Genomic DNA, 15,567 nt, shown 5'->3' on the forward strand with positions numbered 1-15,567 from the left:
CATAAGCAGATCACAATGATGTAATTCTTGTAACATGAATCCTTGCTGGGGTGCAATGCTGGGGTGTGCTGGAGCCTCACAGAGGGGTCCCTCTCTAGCCTGCCCACACAGTTCAATTTGCTCCCAATAAAAATGCAATAAAAAGCTCACTTGCCTCCAGACTGTTGAATACTTTTGATTCCAAATTATTTGGAGTAGAAATCCTGACTGACAGTATTTTGGGGAAGAAGATGGATGAAATATCCTTAAAGAGAAAAGGAGGGAAAGAAGGAAATAAATTGGTTGTATCTTATCAAACTGGATGGTAGTTTCAAGACACTGCATGATTTTAAAAACATATAAGCCAGGGCTGAAGTGATTTCTAGCAGCAAATGACTTTGTTCCTAACAGTGGGTGAGGAAATTAACCCCTTTCTTCTAAAGATGCACAGGGCTTCGAGTAACACTAACTGCTACCTCTTATCACAGAGTCCAGCATTCCTAAGTTTGGCAGTTTGGGGATGTACTAACACTTACTTAAAAATTTTTTAAAAGATCATATTTATTAATTTGAGATAGAGAGCGAGTGAGGGAGCAAGAGGCAGAGGGAGAGGGAGAAGAGACTCCAAGCTGAGCAGGGAGCCCAATGTGGGATTCATTCCCAGGACTCCGGGATCATGACCTGAGCCGAATGCAGACACTTAACCTATTGAACCATCCAGGCTCCCTAACACTTATTTTATATGTTAGCACTATCTAAAGTGTTTAGCTCCAATGCCAAAAGCATAAGAACAGTTTGCTGTGCTTAGTAATAATATTTTATGTAGCTTTTGGATTATCTACAGATTTCAATGATCTGAATCATCTCTTGTTAAGAAGAACAATGGCAAACTGATTTTAATCTGAAATCACAAATTCTTTTACAAATTGCATCCATTGTCCCCTTTATTTCCTCTACCTTTATCGCCCATTAAAACTGAAGGGTGTACAGGTTTTATACAAAACACACTAAGTTCAAGAGTCTTTATTCTCGGGCATTCTCCTTTCTAGCGCATCACTGATACAACATTGGCTTTAGTCCAGTCTAGCTTAGAATTCTGAACACTGAAGAGTATGATGATAAGGGTGGTGACAGCAAAGATGGCACTTAACTTTAATAATATCGATGTCGGATACTTTCAGAATAATTTGCATGTTCCTAACTTGTGCTTAATGTAATTTTATGACTTTCTCACCTATGACTTTAATCCATGCTCAACTGTTTTTATTTCTAGACCATATAATTCTTTATAGGGTAATAAGTACTGTACTTTTACTACCCACGGCATAAAATAACTCCCTCTTCTTTTCTTTCCTGGCTTCAGGAGATCCTCATCAATCCTAATATTGATGATCAAATCTTTATTTATGCTATTACAAATATAGCTTTAGTTACTTCCCCCTTTAGGATTTGCATAGACCTGCATGACGTAAATTTTTAGGCTGTCTATCAACAATCACATGTGTAAACAAAAAACAATCTAAGCTAAATTATTTTGAGTTAATCTGATGAAAAAAGAGAAGGAGACAGGAAAATAGCAGACAGTCAAGGCAATATTTTGCTTTTATGACTGATTATTTATTTGCACCTTTTTCCCTCAAATATAAATTCTTTGAAAGAGGCCTTTTTTTATTCTTTTTTTTTTTTAAGATTTTATTTATTTATTTGACAGAGAGAGAGACAGCCAGTGAGAGAGGGAACACAAGCAGGGGAAGTGGGAGAAGAAGAAGCAGGCTTCCAACGGAGCATGGAGCCCGATGCGGGGCTCAATCCCAGGGACCCGGGATCACGCCCTGAGCCGAAGACAGACGCCCAATGACTGAGCCACCCAGGCACTCCCCCTTTTTTCCCCCATTTTTTATTCTTTTTTTATCCCCCAGTACAGTGGCTCTTACACATTAATGTGCATCCAGGTCACCTGAAGGGCTTGTTAAAACCAACTGCTGAGCCCCACCCCAGACTTTCTCATTCAGTAAGTCTGGGGTAGAGTTTGTGGGTTTGCATATCTAACAAGTTCCCAGGTGAGATGATGCCCCTGGTCTGGGAACCATACTTTGGAAAACACTGCCTCACCACATAGAAGACTCTCACAAAATGCTGGTTGGATTGAACTGAAATAACCCAACTGGAAGGAAGACATTAGACAAAGAGTCTAATAAGATTAGCGTATTGGTTGGGATAATAGCTAAGATACTGTTACAAAGAGATCTCAAGATAAAGTGGCTTAAATATAATAAAAGTTTATTTTTCACATAACAGTCCAGAGTTAGGTAGGGCAATCCAGGGACTCAGGCTGAGGGGTTGACTCCCCCATCTTTCTCTTGTGGTTTCCATCAATGGGCTCAACAGGCTGTTCCAGTAAGTGTATATGTGTGTGTGTGTGTGTGTGTGTGTGTGTGTGTGTGTGTGTGTGTGAAAGGAACTTCCTTTAAGAGAGATGTGTCTTGGAAATTGCACATAGCATTTTGCCCATATCCCATTGGCTAGAACAAATTCACAGAACCATCGCTTGCTGAAGGGTAGGCTGGCAAATGTGGTCCCTACTCGGCACTACGTTCTCTGCTAAAACTAAGGGAGAGGATTCCATCACTAAAAAGGAAGGAGAGATGAGATACTGGAGCATGGTTAGGAGCCTCTGCCACAACAACGTGATGGCAAGTCCACATCTCAAGTGATGAAAATTGGAACCACAAGTACGGTAAGGGTTCTTTGTGTATCTGTACATATTATTTTCTGGGGGTGGGCGATGGGAGGCGGGGAAGCATTTATGCTTAATGCAGAGGTTGTTACTTTGGGATTTAGATGGATCAAAAGGCAAAACCTCTCCAGTTTACCTTGACATGTCCATATGCCAGGACATCAAAGGGGCATCAGAATGTGCTTTCCTCAAAAGAATATGAAGCTATAGAAGGTGTGAGAACAGCATGGAAGCCGTACAGTGGCCGATGCAGGAAGGACAGTGCAGGAACCAGCAACTGCAGAAAGTCCACTATTTGTTCATTCCCAGGAGGGGACTCCATCATAAAACAACTCTGTGGCTTTGAATTCCCATGAGGCCTCATCTTCCCTTCTAGTATAGGAACTTTCTTCTGGAATCCTGCTAAGGAATAACACCTTGATCACTGGTTGTCTGGCTCTAGGTGGGAACACCTCTCCCCAGGTCTGGTTCCTGTGGTCATGTCTGGATTAGCCACACAATGTTTGGTTTTTAAAAAAATTATTGTAGGAGGGTCGCCTGGGTGGCTCTGTCGGTTAAGCATCTGCCTTCAGCTCAGGTCATGATCCCAGGGTCCTGGGATCGAGCCCCACACTGGGCTCCCTCTCATCTGGGAGTCTGCTTCTCCCCCTGCTTCTCCCCACCCCACCCTGGGTTGTGCTTTCTCTCTCTCACTCTCTCTCAAATGAATACATAAAATCTTTTAAAAAGTTCCTCTTTTGGGGGGCAGAGAAGGCTGCTACGAACTGAGGGAACTCTGGATAATCTATTTATGTGAACTGACAGTTGCTCCCAGTGGGGTTCTCTGTGAACAGGCTAGTGTTGGGTAATCTGGTGGTAAGTGCGAGGCACACATACTTCTTTATCCTGCATTCACAGATAAAAGATGGGATATGGCTAGGAAGCCTGTATTGTAAAATCTTACTTGAAAAAGGGATTAAGGTGGCTATGATAAGACAGTGACTATGTAAAATCAAATCAGGTTATTCTAAATAGAGTCATTTAAAGTCATATCATGTGCTTTTCAGAAACTTTAGGAAATGATGACTGTCAGCCTGGTTTACCATATGTGTATGTGGGTAGAGATGGGGGGGGTAAAAAAAAAAAAGTTTGCATTCTATAGAGCCAAAATGGTTATATCAAATACTAAATATTCTGTTCCTTTCAGAGCCACTAAATGAGTGTGACATTCAGAAGCCATATATCAAATAATTAAGAGTTAATGCCAGAGTCAATGGCATGTACCCAGGAGAGGTACAAGACCCAGAAGACTTCGGTTCTAGTTCCCATTCTACCTCTCACTAGCTCTCCATGTTCATCTCCAAGAGACCTCTCGTGAGACCGTGTCTCATTTCTAATTCTTGGTGCTTTGATGGTACCCGTAAGACAGCTGCTTGACAAAGTGCTTGTTCATTGGATAGATCAGGTTGATCCACCCTGAACCACCAGGTTTTTGGCAAAAAATAAAAAATAAAAATAAAAAAAATCAAATATTGACAATTTCCTATGGCTCAACCTAGTGTTTCCATTCTCCTTTTGCCACGAGCTGTGTAGATTCACTTTTCCCTGAATGCTTTCCTGTCCCTGTGTCCTAGTTTCTGACAGGAAAGCCCTTTCTCCTATCATGTAACTATTTTATTCCTTCCCTAAACATCTTGGCTGATCTTTCGTTCTCATGCTCACTCAGAGCTAGTACCTCTGTGTGTCCTCCACTAACCAATTGGCATATCGTCTTTCCCCTGTGCCTTTCACAAAGGAGGCCCTACATAAACATTTGTCACAATGCTGAATTACATATCTGAGGATAAGTCACCAGCCCTCTGAACCTTTTCCTTCCTGGAAAAAAAATCAGAATCCCTGCCTAGCCGATAGAAGAAAATTATTGGAAGTGAACATCTGAGAACTTAAAATGATTAACAGTAAAGCCTCCAGGTCATTCTGCCTATGGGGGTACTTGGAAAAATGACAAGAGAGTGATGGACGTTCTGTTTTCAGCTCTATTTCAGGGAGGAATGGTCTCTTCCCAGCCAAAGAAATTTCAAAAGCCCCCCCTCTGGTTGACAGACTGAAAGGGGAATGTTGATCACACAGGGAGAACACAGTCAATGAGAACAGACAGAGTTGTCATGTTAAAGAGAAAGAGACCAACAGCCACCACATGGCACAGTCACCCCCTTTCACTAGTAACACAGGCACACAGCACTTGACCGCGTGAACTGGAGGAAAATAAAGGCTGCAGGAGAAAACAAACTAGACTGTGCTGTGTGCACAAACGAAACTTGTGGGAAATAATTAGAGGAGCATTGAAGCAAGAAGCACAGGTAGGATGAAGGGAGACAGGGAGGGAGAAGTGAGGGCTAAGGTCATGGGACACACAGGAGAGGCTCGTAAGTGCTCAGAGAAGAATCTAGACTGGTCAGGAAGGGGCAGACCATTCCTTTGGGCACACTAGGTAAGGGGTATCAATGGGTTCCTAACTAGGAGATACTAGAGAGTAATAATCAATGGGTGACTTTATGTAAGTGGCTGAATCTTTGTTTACTTACTTGAAAGAGCAGCGCTAATCGTTCCTATCTTATAGCCTGATAGAAATATGAAATGAGATATTGCATATAAACACACAAAGTGCCCTGCATCGAGCAAGTGCAGAGAGTAGTACATGTGAGCTCTTATTACTGAAGGATTGTTTGGGGAACTATATGGTCTGTCTTTCTCAAATAATCCTTTCACGATCTTCACGAACTCTCCAGTTGAAGAACTCTCCAGGGAGAGTTCTTACCTGTATGTGTTTGACCTACTACAAGCAAAATCAGTAAGCTGAATGCGTTCACACGGCAGTGTCCAACGGACATTTCTGTGTTGATGGAAATAGTCTCTGGCCGCACTGTCCAACATGCTAGCCATTAGTCACGGAGGCTCGTGAGCACGTACTGAGCACTCCCGTCCCCCGGTCTCATTCTTAGTAATATGAGACTGATACTAGGATTGGGTTTTGAGAATTAAATGAGAGAATATATATAAAGCAGTGGCTCTCGAAGTTTATTATGATCAGAATCACCTAGAAGGTTGTTAAAACACGGATTGCTGGGTTCATCCCCCACATTTCTGATTCAGTAGGTCTGGGGTAGAGCCAGAGAATTTGCCCGGTCGTGCTCATGCTGCAAGGCAATGAACCACAGGTGGGAAAACACGGTTCTAAGACATCTGGAAGGGTGCCTGATACATGTGACAACTCAATAGTGTTATTTAATGTTTGAGGATCAGTATCTTTAAGGTTTCTGGAAAAACAAGCAACCCACACTTTAATAGAAACCTCTAGCCCATTTTCGGACATTATTTTTATAAATGTTTATGAGGTACCTACACAGGACAAGACACCCCCAAATGTTTATGAGGTACCTACACAGGACAAGACACCCCCATGTGTTCCAAGTGACAGTCTGTCAGAGTGGGTTTGAAATGGGGTTTGTCGGCCTGTGGAGCTACGGAACACCGACTTACCTGGCATCATTACTGCCATGTGAAATACCTTTCATCATTTCAACTCTCTACAACACATATGGAAATGACAATTAAAATCACCTTTTGAGGTGGGCCACCAGTTAGATGTCTGATTCTTCATCTCAACAAAAAGATTGTGTGGAGGCCTGTAAACGGTAGGTGGAAAGGAGGGAAAAGACACCTAGGTTCTCATCTTGGCTCATTTATCAACTTCCTGAGATCACTGGCACATCTCTCAATCATGGGTATGGGTTTCGGACTTGATGAGCCCTCAGGTCACTTGCAACGATAACCAGAGCAGGATGGTCACAAGCCCATCCTCACCTGTGAGGGCTTTGTTCCTTGGAAGTTACCACAAGTCCTGTAGTTTTTCTCCTCCGAGATTCTTTCCATGGCACCTTTAGTTCTGTGGATGAAAGGTGTGGCAAGCAGATTTTTTAGAAAATACACAGACACAAAAATTGGTTTGATAGATCCATCTTTAATTTTGTCATTTTCCAGTATCCATACTTTGGTTCGTTTCAAAGGAAAAAAAAAAAAGGAGCCTTGGAGAAAATACACCCAAAGAGGCTCTCGGACTATAGATACTACATTCCAAGAAAAGATTCCAAAAAGGATTTGAACCTGGGGTGGATTCTGGGATGCAGTGTTTTGTGTCCTTATATCTGTTCTGATAGAAGGACTACTTTCTTCCCTTAAGAAACATGAACAGAAATTCTTTTCAGGGCACCTGGGTGGCTCAGTCAGTTAAGCTCAAGACTCTTGATTTCAGCTCAGGTCATGATCTCAGGGTCATGGGATCAAGCCCTTGGTCTGGCTCTGCGCTTAGAAGGGAGCCTGCTTGAGATTCTCTTTCTCCCTCTCCCTCTGCCCCTCCCCCTGCTCTATCTCTCTTTCTTTAAAATCAATCAATCAATCTTTAAAAAAATTATTTGCCCAACATATGTATTATTTGCCCAACATATGTCCCTTATGTATAAAAGGTGATCATGGTACCCACTGACAAAAAACCTTATATTCTCTTACAAAATCAAGCTTACTAACAGGTCCTGGTGCTGTCAGTCAGGACTGTCATTTTCATATACAAAGTGCAGAAAAGCTAGGTTTTAGAGTGACTCGTTATTACTCAGAGAGGCTGAAGTAGAGGAGAGGTGAGAAGCTTTCACTCATCGGGAATGTCTGATTGGTCCGGCCTCCCTCCTATGGTAGTATGGCAGAATAGACTTTGAAGTGTCTCTGCCTTAAGCATAGAAGACAGAACTTAGGACCTGCCTTGGGGATTCTGAGAAGCAAATACAACCAAGTTGGCTGAATCCGGATTTTCTGGTTGAGTTACTGATATAAACAGGGTCCACAGTTCAGGTGTTACATTTTGAGTATTCACCTTCAAAATAATGTTTGGAGTCCTATAGCTACTGCCTCTTATGGTTCTATGCTGATGGAAAAAATACTACTCTTCAAGGAGGGAAGGTTTGAATCTTGGACTTGCTTCTCACTGAGTGATACCACACAAACTAATGCAGTCTCTGAGCCTCACTTTGGGGTAAAATGGCAACACCCCCCCCCCCCCCCCCCGTATATTTCCCAGTGTGCTGGTGATGTTGAACTAGAAGTGAAGGCAAAGAAGTACTGAACTACAAACAGAATCCAGGAACCTGGGTTTTTGTACATCCACCAAGTTGAAATAATGCAACCTTCTCAGAAGATTGTATCACGTATTGCTGAATTAAAAAAACAAAACAGTATTTATTGGGACAGTCAGTGTGATTTCATCGGGAAGAGTTAAGTAGCTTAAATACATTTAGGCAGGTACTATCTTAGTGACAAATGAACTCTAATAATCAGCTTATTATTATAAGATCTCAATACAAATTGGTCCAAATGGCATCCCAAGGATTATTAAGTCTAAGAATCTACATACTACTTTTTAAAAGGGTTGGGACAGAGGGGCACCTGGCTGGCTCAGTCAGTGAAGCATGTGACTCTTGATCTCTGGGTGGTGAGTTTAAGCCCCACGTTGGGCATAGAGATTACTTCAAAACAAAACAGAAACATTTAAAAGGGCTGGGACGCATCAAGTGAGCACCCCTGACAGTATGTACTCCACAGAGAGAGACAAATGATACCCTCATTTGCCAAATTACTGCTCACCTCAATCACATTCATGGACCTAAATTCAGGGTAAGGTGTGTGCCTCAAATAACTGAGGATTCAGAGAGTTATGCCTTCTTTCTTTCTTGGCCACATCATTTTGCTGATGGGATTTAGAACACTGCTCTATTTGAAAGTTACAAATTCTTTTTTTTTTTTAAGATTTTATTTATTTATTTGAGAGGGAGGGAGAGTGAGAGAGGCAGAGGGAGAGGGAGAGGCAAACTCCCCACTGAGCAGAGAGCCCGACGTGTGACTCTGATCCCAGGACCCTGAGATCATGACCTGGGCGGAAGGCAGACGCTCAAGGACTGAGCCACCCAGGCGCCCCTGAAAGTTACAAATTCTTACTGATCAAATGAAGCCAATAATCATGTGTACCAAAATTAAATGTCCCCAAGCCATCATTTTTCATTTCTGAGGAAAGCTGCCTTTATTAATAGGAGTGCACAGGACACAACACATATAAGCCTTCCTGCCAGGCTTGGAAGCTTCCTATAGAAACCCCACCAATTTCTTCACCTCCTGGCACACGGGATGGGCTAATTCTTTGGCTTTGGCTGACCCAACCTGTAAAACCTTCTCTAAGTGACTCCTGTCCATCTTCAGTTTTTCAATTTCCCTCTTAATCGGAGCAAATCTCTGAATCACGGCGTCGGCCACCAGCAGCTTGTAGCGAGCGGTGTCCATGCCCGCGCCAAGCCGGAGCGCCTCCTCCACGGGAAGGCCGGCCACCGCCGCGTGGATGGCCACGAGGTTGGAGACCCCGGGTCGGCGGGCTGGCTCGTAGGTCACCTCCGACGTGAAGTCCGTCACAGCCTTGCGGAATTTCTGCACGATCTCCTCTGGGCTGTCTGTTATCCTCACCGTGGCCAGTTTATCAGGGTCTGATTTGGACATTTTGGCAGAAGGATCACGGAGGGATTTTACCTTCTTCATGGATGCTAGGGAAAAACGCCAACATACACGCACCAAAACCAAAACCGTAAGACAATAACAAGGTAAGAAAACATCACGCCAGGAATCTAAGTGTCTAGATCTTAAAAAGTGCCAAGAGTAGCAAATGACTTTATTATTACTACAAATGAGTACGGCTGACACACCATGTTACACCAGCGTCAGTGCACGACACAGTGATTTGACAAATTTATACATTATGCTGTGTTCACCACAAGTGTAACTACCATCTGTCACCTACAACACTATTACCCTATCTGGCTATATTCCTTATGCTGTGCCTTATTCATTCCCTAACTAGAAGCCTGTACTTTCCTCTCCCTTTACCCGTTCTGTCTATCCCCCCTCTTCCCCTCTGGCAACCAACAGTTTGTTGATTCTTCTTTTTGTTTGTTTATTCTTTTTTTTTTTTAAGATTCCACTTATGATTGAGATATGGTATATGCCTTTCTCAGTCTGACTCACCTCACTTAGCGTGATAGCCTCTAGATCCACCCATGTTGTCTCAAATTGCACAATCTCATCCTTTCTTATGGTTGAGCACCATTCACTGTGTATAAACCACATCTCCCTTATCCATCACCTAATGATGAACACTTAGGTTGCTTCCGTATCTTGGCTGCAATAAACACAGGAGTGCATATATCTTTCTGAATTAGTGTTTTCACTTTCTTTGGGTAAATAACCAATAGTGGAATTACTGGATCACATGGTAGTTCTATTTTTAATTTTTTGAGGACCCTCCACACTGTTTTCCACAGGCGCTGTACCAGTTTGCATTCCCACCAACAGTGCACGAGGGTTCCTTTTGCTCCACATCCTATGACCTTATTATTTTTATCTGATTATAAAAATAGTGAATACCCATTGTGAAAAATTCAAGCCATTTATGTAAGTATGAAAATAAAGATCACCTGAAACATGTAATAAAACTGTTAACATTTGGTTGATCATATTTTCATACAACTTTTAATGCATTTATACACATCAAATGTGTAATTTTACACATATGAAGTTGTATCAATCATACTGTGCATACCTTTTAGAAAAGTCTGGTCTATTTCTTTGCTCTCCCTCTCTTTTCCTCTCTGCTCGTCCCTGTTAGCTAATCACTCTCTGGCCACAACCACTGCCCTTCCTGCCTCCAACAAATTTTAACAATCTGTGGCAATCCTTTCGTTTCTTTATCCACAGTTATAAAAGTATATACCAACACACACACACACCAGAAGTGACTCTGATAGAATCAAGATGTTAAGCTGTGCTTTATCAACCAATATTATTAATAATTGCTTATTTTATGGCTCTTGCAGAAACATATCAAGTTGGAATAGGTAAAATAATAATAGGAAAAAACATTAAAATATTACCTATTGCTAAAAGAAGCTTGATTTCAATGCACGGTATGCCCGTCTTTTCTTGTGTGAACCACTGGAACAGCTTAGAAATGTATACCAGCCTTATTCTTCTGAACTGATACTAGGTCCATGTTATACTCCTATAAAATGCCATCAGCTTAATAAAGATGGACAGAGCTTAGGCTCAGTGACCTCTGCCCCTGCCACAAATCTACATCACTACCAAAATGTTGATAGAGAGGCACAGCTTCTCTCCTCCAGAAGATTCCAAACTAGTACTGCCTCACAGCTGCTGGTGAAGTTTCAGATCCAGGGGGAGATTATCCATTCCATCAATGTTGTGCACTTATTTTTTTTTTATATTTTATTTATTTATTTGGCAGAGAGAGAGAGCACAAGCAGGGGGAGAGGGAGAGGGAGAAGCAGGCTCTCCACTAAGCAAGGAGCCCGATGGGGGGCTCAATCCCAGGACCCTGAGATCATGACCTGAGCTGAAGGCAGACGCTTAACCTACTGAGCCACCCAGGCGCCCCAATGTTGTGCATTTAAGAAAGGAGAGTGTGAGAATGATCAATTCCCTCTTGTTCTATCTAGCTGATGATTCAGCAGTTCTTCTTCTTATGACTTTGTTTTCTTATGAATAGGGAAGGCAAGGTCCAATGGCTTTGGAATCTGAAGAGCTTTGCCGCTAACTTGATATATGACTTGGGTGCAAAATTAGCCTTGCCAAGCCTTAGTTTCCCCATCCATGAAATAGGGAAGGAGATATATATATATATGTTTATGTTATATATAATTCATGATAAAGTATTAAATGTTACTACATTAACTTATAATATTAATACATTGATTTATTAATACATATTCATATAAAGTATAATATAATTTACTAAATAAATATAACTGGTAAATTATATAATGCTTTATAATGAAAATGATTATTTTTCATTTTTAGTCTTTCCCATGTATACTTTTCAATAGAAACATTATATGATTTACCAAATATATATATATTATATAACTTAATGAATTTGAATATTTTTCATTTTTAGTCTTTCCCATACTTTTCAAACTTTTTTGGCTATTTTACTGAATAATCTAATGAAGTCTGCGCGCCCCACATTACAGAGAAAGATGGGGATTCTTGTTCCAAATCCTGAAGCCTGTCCACAAGAAAGCCAAGTTTAGTCCGAAGGAAATTCCAAGCCTCAGTCCGTTATCCAATCCTGTCTTGCAACCCTGGCCTGATTTAACAGTCATATGTTTGTTACTTACTTAGAATGGACCTGGGCACCGGGAAGAACTCCCCATACTTCTTGTTAAACTCTCGTGCTAGATCCTGAACGAGCTCCATGTGCTGGACTTGATCCTCCCCGACAGGAACGTGTGTGGACCTTTAATAAAAGACAGACAGGAAAACTCAGCAAGGCTCCTGCTTATACTGAAACGATATTGCAAGCAGCTGCATTTCCTGTGCCTATTTCACTGTTGGTGTTCAACAAATGTTCACCAACTACAGAGGGAATGTTGAGACCCAAGTCTTTATCTATGTATCAGACAAATGCCAAAGAGACATTTGTCTACTCGAGTTCTGTTTCTTCCATAGCAGAAGAATACAGCCATCAACACCAGTGTGACAGGATCTTGCTGGGAGGGAGGAATGGTATCTTAAATAGCATATGCTCTAAGCATAATTGTATTTTAAAACCACTCCTTGTTCCCTAACCCAGTCAGCACACATTATCCTAGCCTTGACCAGATGCTTTTTACTTCAGAGCTGTGCTCACACTTGAAAGCCACTCCACCCCACCCTTCAAATCAAAGATGGCAGAAAGCTCTTCAGGCAAGAGTTTTTCCTCCCTGTCACACGGGGAGTAACAAGATCTTTCTGGAATATGCGCCTTCATTTTCCAGTAAATTGCAATCACAGCACAATTAATATGCCGTGGGGAACTTGAAATAAATGAACAAATCTATCAGTACAATGTAGACAGATCTCAAAAACAATGTTGAATGAAAAAAAATCAAGTTGTAGGAGACATGTAGAGTACACTGACACATAAATCTTAAAAGTACGTATCAAAATATATTGTTTACAGCTGCATACATAAGTATAATAACATACTGGCAGCCCCTCCACAAATCCATGATTGTAGCCACCTCCAGAGAAGGAGAGAGGAGGATGGGTCTGGGGAAAAAGAACAAAGGAGATCTGAAATTTATCCTGTAATATTTTATTAGAAAATAAGGATGCGAGACAAAATATCAGAATACAGGAGCTTTATTTATAGTTATTTTAACTCCATATATACAATTTTCAGTGTTGGATCACGATGAAGTCCATCAAACAAGGGAAGAATTAACCATTACAGAGAAGTCTTGGTGGGGAAAACTTTCTCCTGAAGTATTACTGGGAAAAGAGACAGGAGAGCTTAAGTCTTTAATGCTTGGCTGGGGAGTTTACATTTGATGATATAGATAATAAACTGCTGTCGTTTCTTGATCAAAAGAGTTTAATGTCCCTCCTGTGAAAGCAGCTGCCTGAAAGTGAACTTGATTATTTATATGATAATTGTACATTTTGAGTGGAAAAATAACAGCTTTTCAAAACAGCTTCAGAAAAGGAAAATTATTCTCCTTTGTTATGGAGAGGAAAACCTCTTACCCCGTGGTTAAGGAGTGGTTCTCAAAAAACTGGCAGAGATCTTCTTATTTCCCTTGTGAATTACTGTCCACAGGCTACTGGTCCACTTAATAAAGTTGTCTAGCATACAGACTAGCTACTTTAATATAGTAAAACATTGGAGAACATTTTGAAAAACTTTGAAAGAGCCCTCATTATTTTGCAATTATTTTTATTTTTGCAAATTACTTCCCAGTGTTTGCTCTTGTCTATGTGGGTGCATATTTTTACATAACTGCAGCATAATATGCATACCATCTTTTATGTTAACATAATAGATATTTCCCATGTTTCTATGTGGTCTTCATTAATAGAATTTTTTTAATAGCTGCATAAGAACATTCCTGTGCTATAGTTACAGAACCATAAGGAATTTATATGATTTTGTAGCAGATTCTTTTGAATATTCACACAGGGGGAAATTTTGATTCAAGTGAAAAAAAAACTGTCTTTTACAATAACCCAAAAGTCCTATGGAGACAAATCTGGTGAATGCATGTTCAGTACTTTCTGGTCAAAAGCAAGTTATGATTGTTAGTTAATGAAACTAGTATTTGTTTGTGTCATAAAATAATTCTGTGTATATTTCCTAAGAAATGCTGATAAATGTTTTGAAGTTTAGAATAAGCAATAGGTTTGAAAGCAACTCTTTGACACTTCTTTTGCATGGAAATAACACATTTTATTTATTAAAAAGACCCCTCTGAACATGAGTAATGTTTTCATATAGCCCCTCAAATACTCATGTAGTTGGGCGGTGTGTGTGTGTGTGAGAGAGAGATTCAGTATAGCACTCATTTAAGAGCACAAGCTTTGGGGATAGGCCAGCTTCAAATCCTGATTCTGCCACTCTCATTTTGTGTGACTTCGGATAAATCATAGAATGCTATCATTGGCAACTTTCTTACCGTAAAATGGGAATAATATTCACCCCATCCTGTTGTTGTGGAGATGAACTGAGAAAATGTATGTATAGTGCTTGGCACAGTGTCTAAAATCCGGTAAGCCTTCAAATCATGGTAGCTATGTAGGGAGTAGAATTCCAAAATGGTATACTGTATTTCTGAAAGGTGTTCAAGGGGCACCTGGGTGGCTCAGTCAGTTAAGCATCCAAACCTTTTTTTTCTTTTTTTTTTTTTTTTAAGATTTGTTTATTTGAGAGAGAGAGAGAGCATGAGCATGGGAAGCGGGCAGAAGGAGAGAATCTTCAAGCAGACTCCCTACTGAGCACAGAGCCCAAGGCAGGGTTCGATCTCAGGACCCGACCACTGAGATCACAACCTGAGCCGAAACCAAGAGTGGAGGTCTAACTGACAGCCACCCAGGCGCCCCAAGTGTCCAACTGTTGATCTCAGCTCAGGTCTCGATCTCAGGGTCGTGAGTTCAGGCCCCTCACTGGACTCCATGCTGGGCATGGAGCTGACTAAAAAGAAAAAAAAAGAAAGAAAGAAAGAAAGAAAGAAAGAAAGAAAGAAAGAAAGAAAGAAAGAAAGAAAGAAAGAAAGAAAAAGAAAGGTGCCCACGATGCACTGTCTATGCAACTAGAGGTTCACTCATAACCTGACACCGATTGCAACTTCTCTGTAGCTTGGCCCCAAAGAGGAACAGTTTATGAGGGGAAAAAAATTCCAGGCTCATCTATTTGGCAAAGTGGAAAATCAAGACCTGATGAATATTTATTTATTTATATGTAAATTGACTCTCACAGGAGAGTAAAAAAGAAACAGAATCAACAGAGAGAATTGTTGGCTTATTTTTTCTCCCTTTGTCCCCTAAATGTTGATATTTCTAAAAACATCAGCTCTCCAGTTCTCACCCATCACTGGAGAGCTCACCAAGTTTCACGTGGGGATCTGCATATCCCTTCGCCTCTGATGATTCAGGGCTCAGTCTCTAGCTCTGCTGTCTCTTGGAAGGGTTAGGACTGTCTCTCTGCTTTCCTGCTAGATATTGGGACTACAGATCCCACATTTACTCCCCAACTCAACATTGAAGAATCAACATTCCAGGTTGGCACTGTAATCCGAAATAGCCTATCTCAATTTCTTACTAAAATACCCACAAAGACAAAGAAAATATAAAAAACTGAAAACTAGCAGCAAGAGTTAAAACTAAAGAGAGAATTTGAGAAGACCTTTCATGAACCGTGAAGATGAGCAGAACTCAACTGAAAAGAGCTGCTG

At 41.0% G+C, this 15,567-nt stretch overlaps 1 protein-coding gene across 3 annotated transcripts in view; it reads right to left on the reverse strand.

Moving 5' to 3' along the window:
- Positions 1–6,696: 6,696 nt before the first annotated feature.
- WARS2 (tryptophanyl tRNA synthetase 2, mitochondrial) overlaps positions 6,697–15,567 on the reverse strand; it is a 96,083-nt gene continuing 87,212 nt past the window's right edge. For all 3 annotated transcript variants that reach the window (XM_045801392.2, XM_045801393.2, XM_087866203.1), the window contains 2 exons: positions 11,977–12,095; positions 6,697–9,330 (listed from right to left, as the gene is read on the reverse strand). In XM_045801392.2, the coding sequence (XP_045657348.2) occupies positions 8,882–9,330; positions 11,977–12,095 (568 nt within the window). In that variant the 3' untranslated portion in view covers positions 6,697–8,881. The remainder of the gene's footprint in view (positions 9,331–11,976; positions 12,096–15,567) is intronic.

This window comes from Ursus americanus, chromosome 12 (genome assembly GCF_024610735.1).
Source record: "Ursus americanus isolate L20-20 chromosome 12, mUrsAme1.1.p, whole genome shotgun sequence".
NCBI lineage: Eukaryota > Metazoa > Chordata > Mammalia > Carnivora > Ursidae > Ursus > Ursus americanus.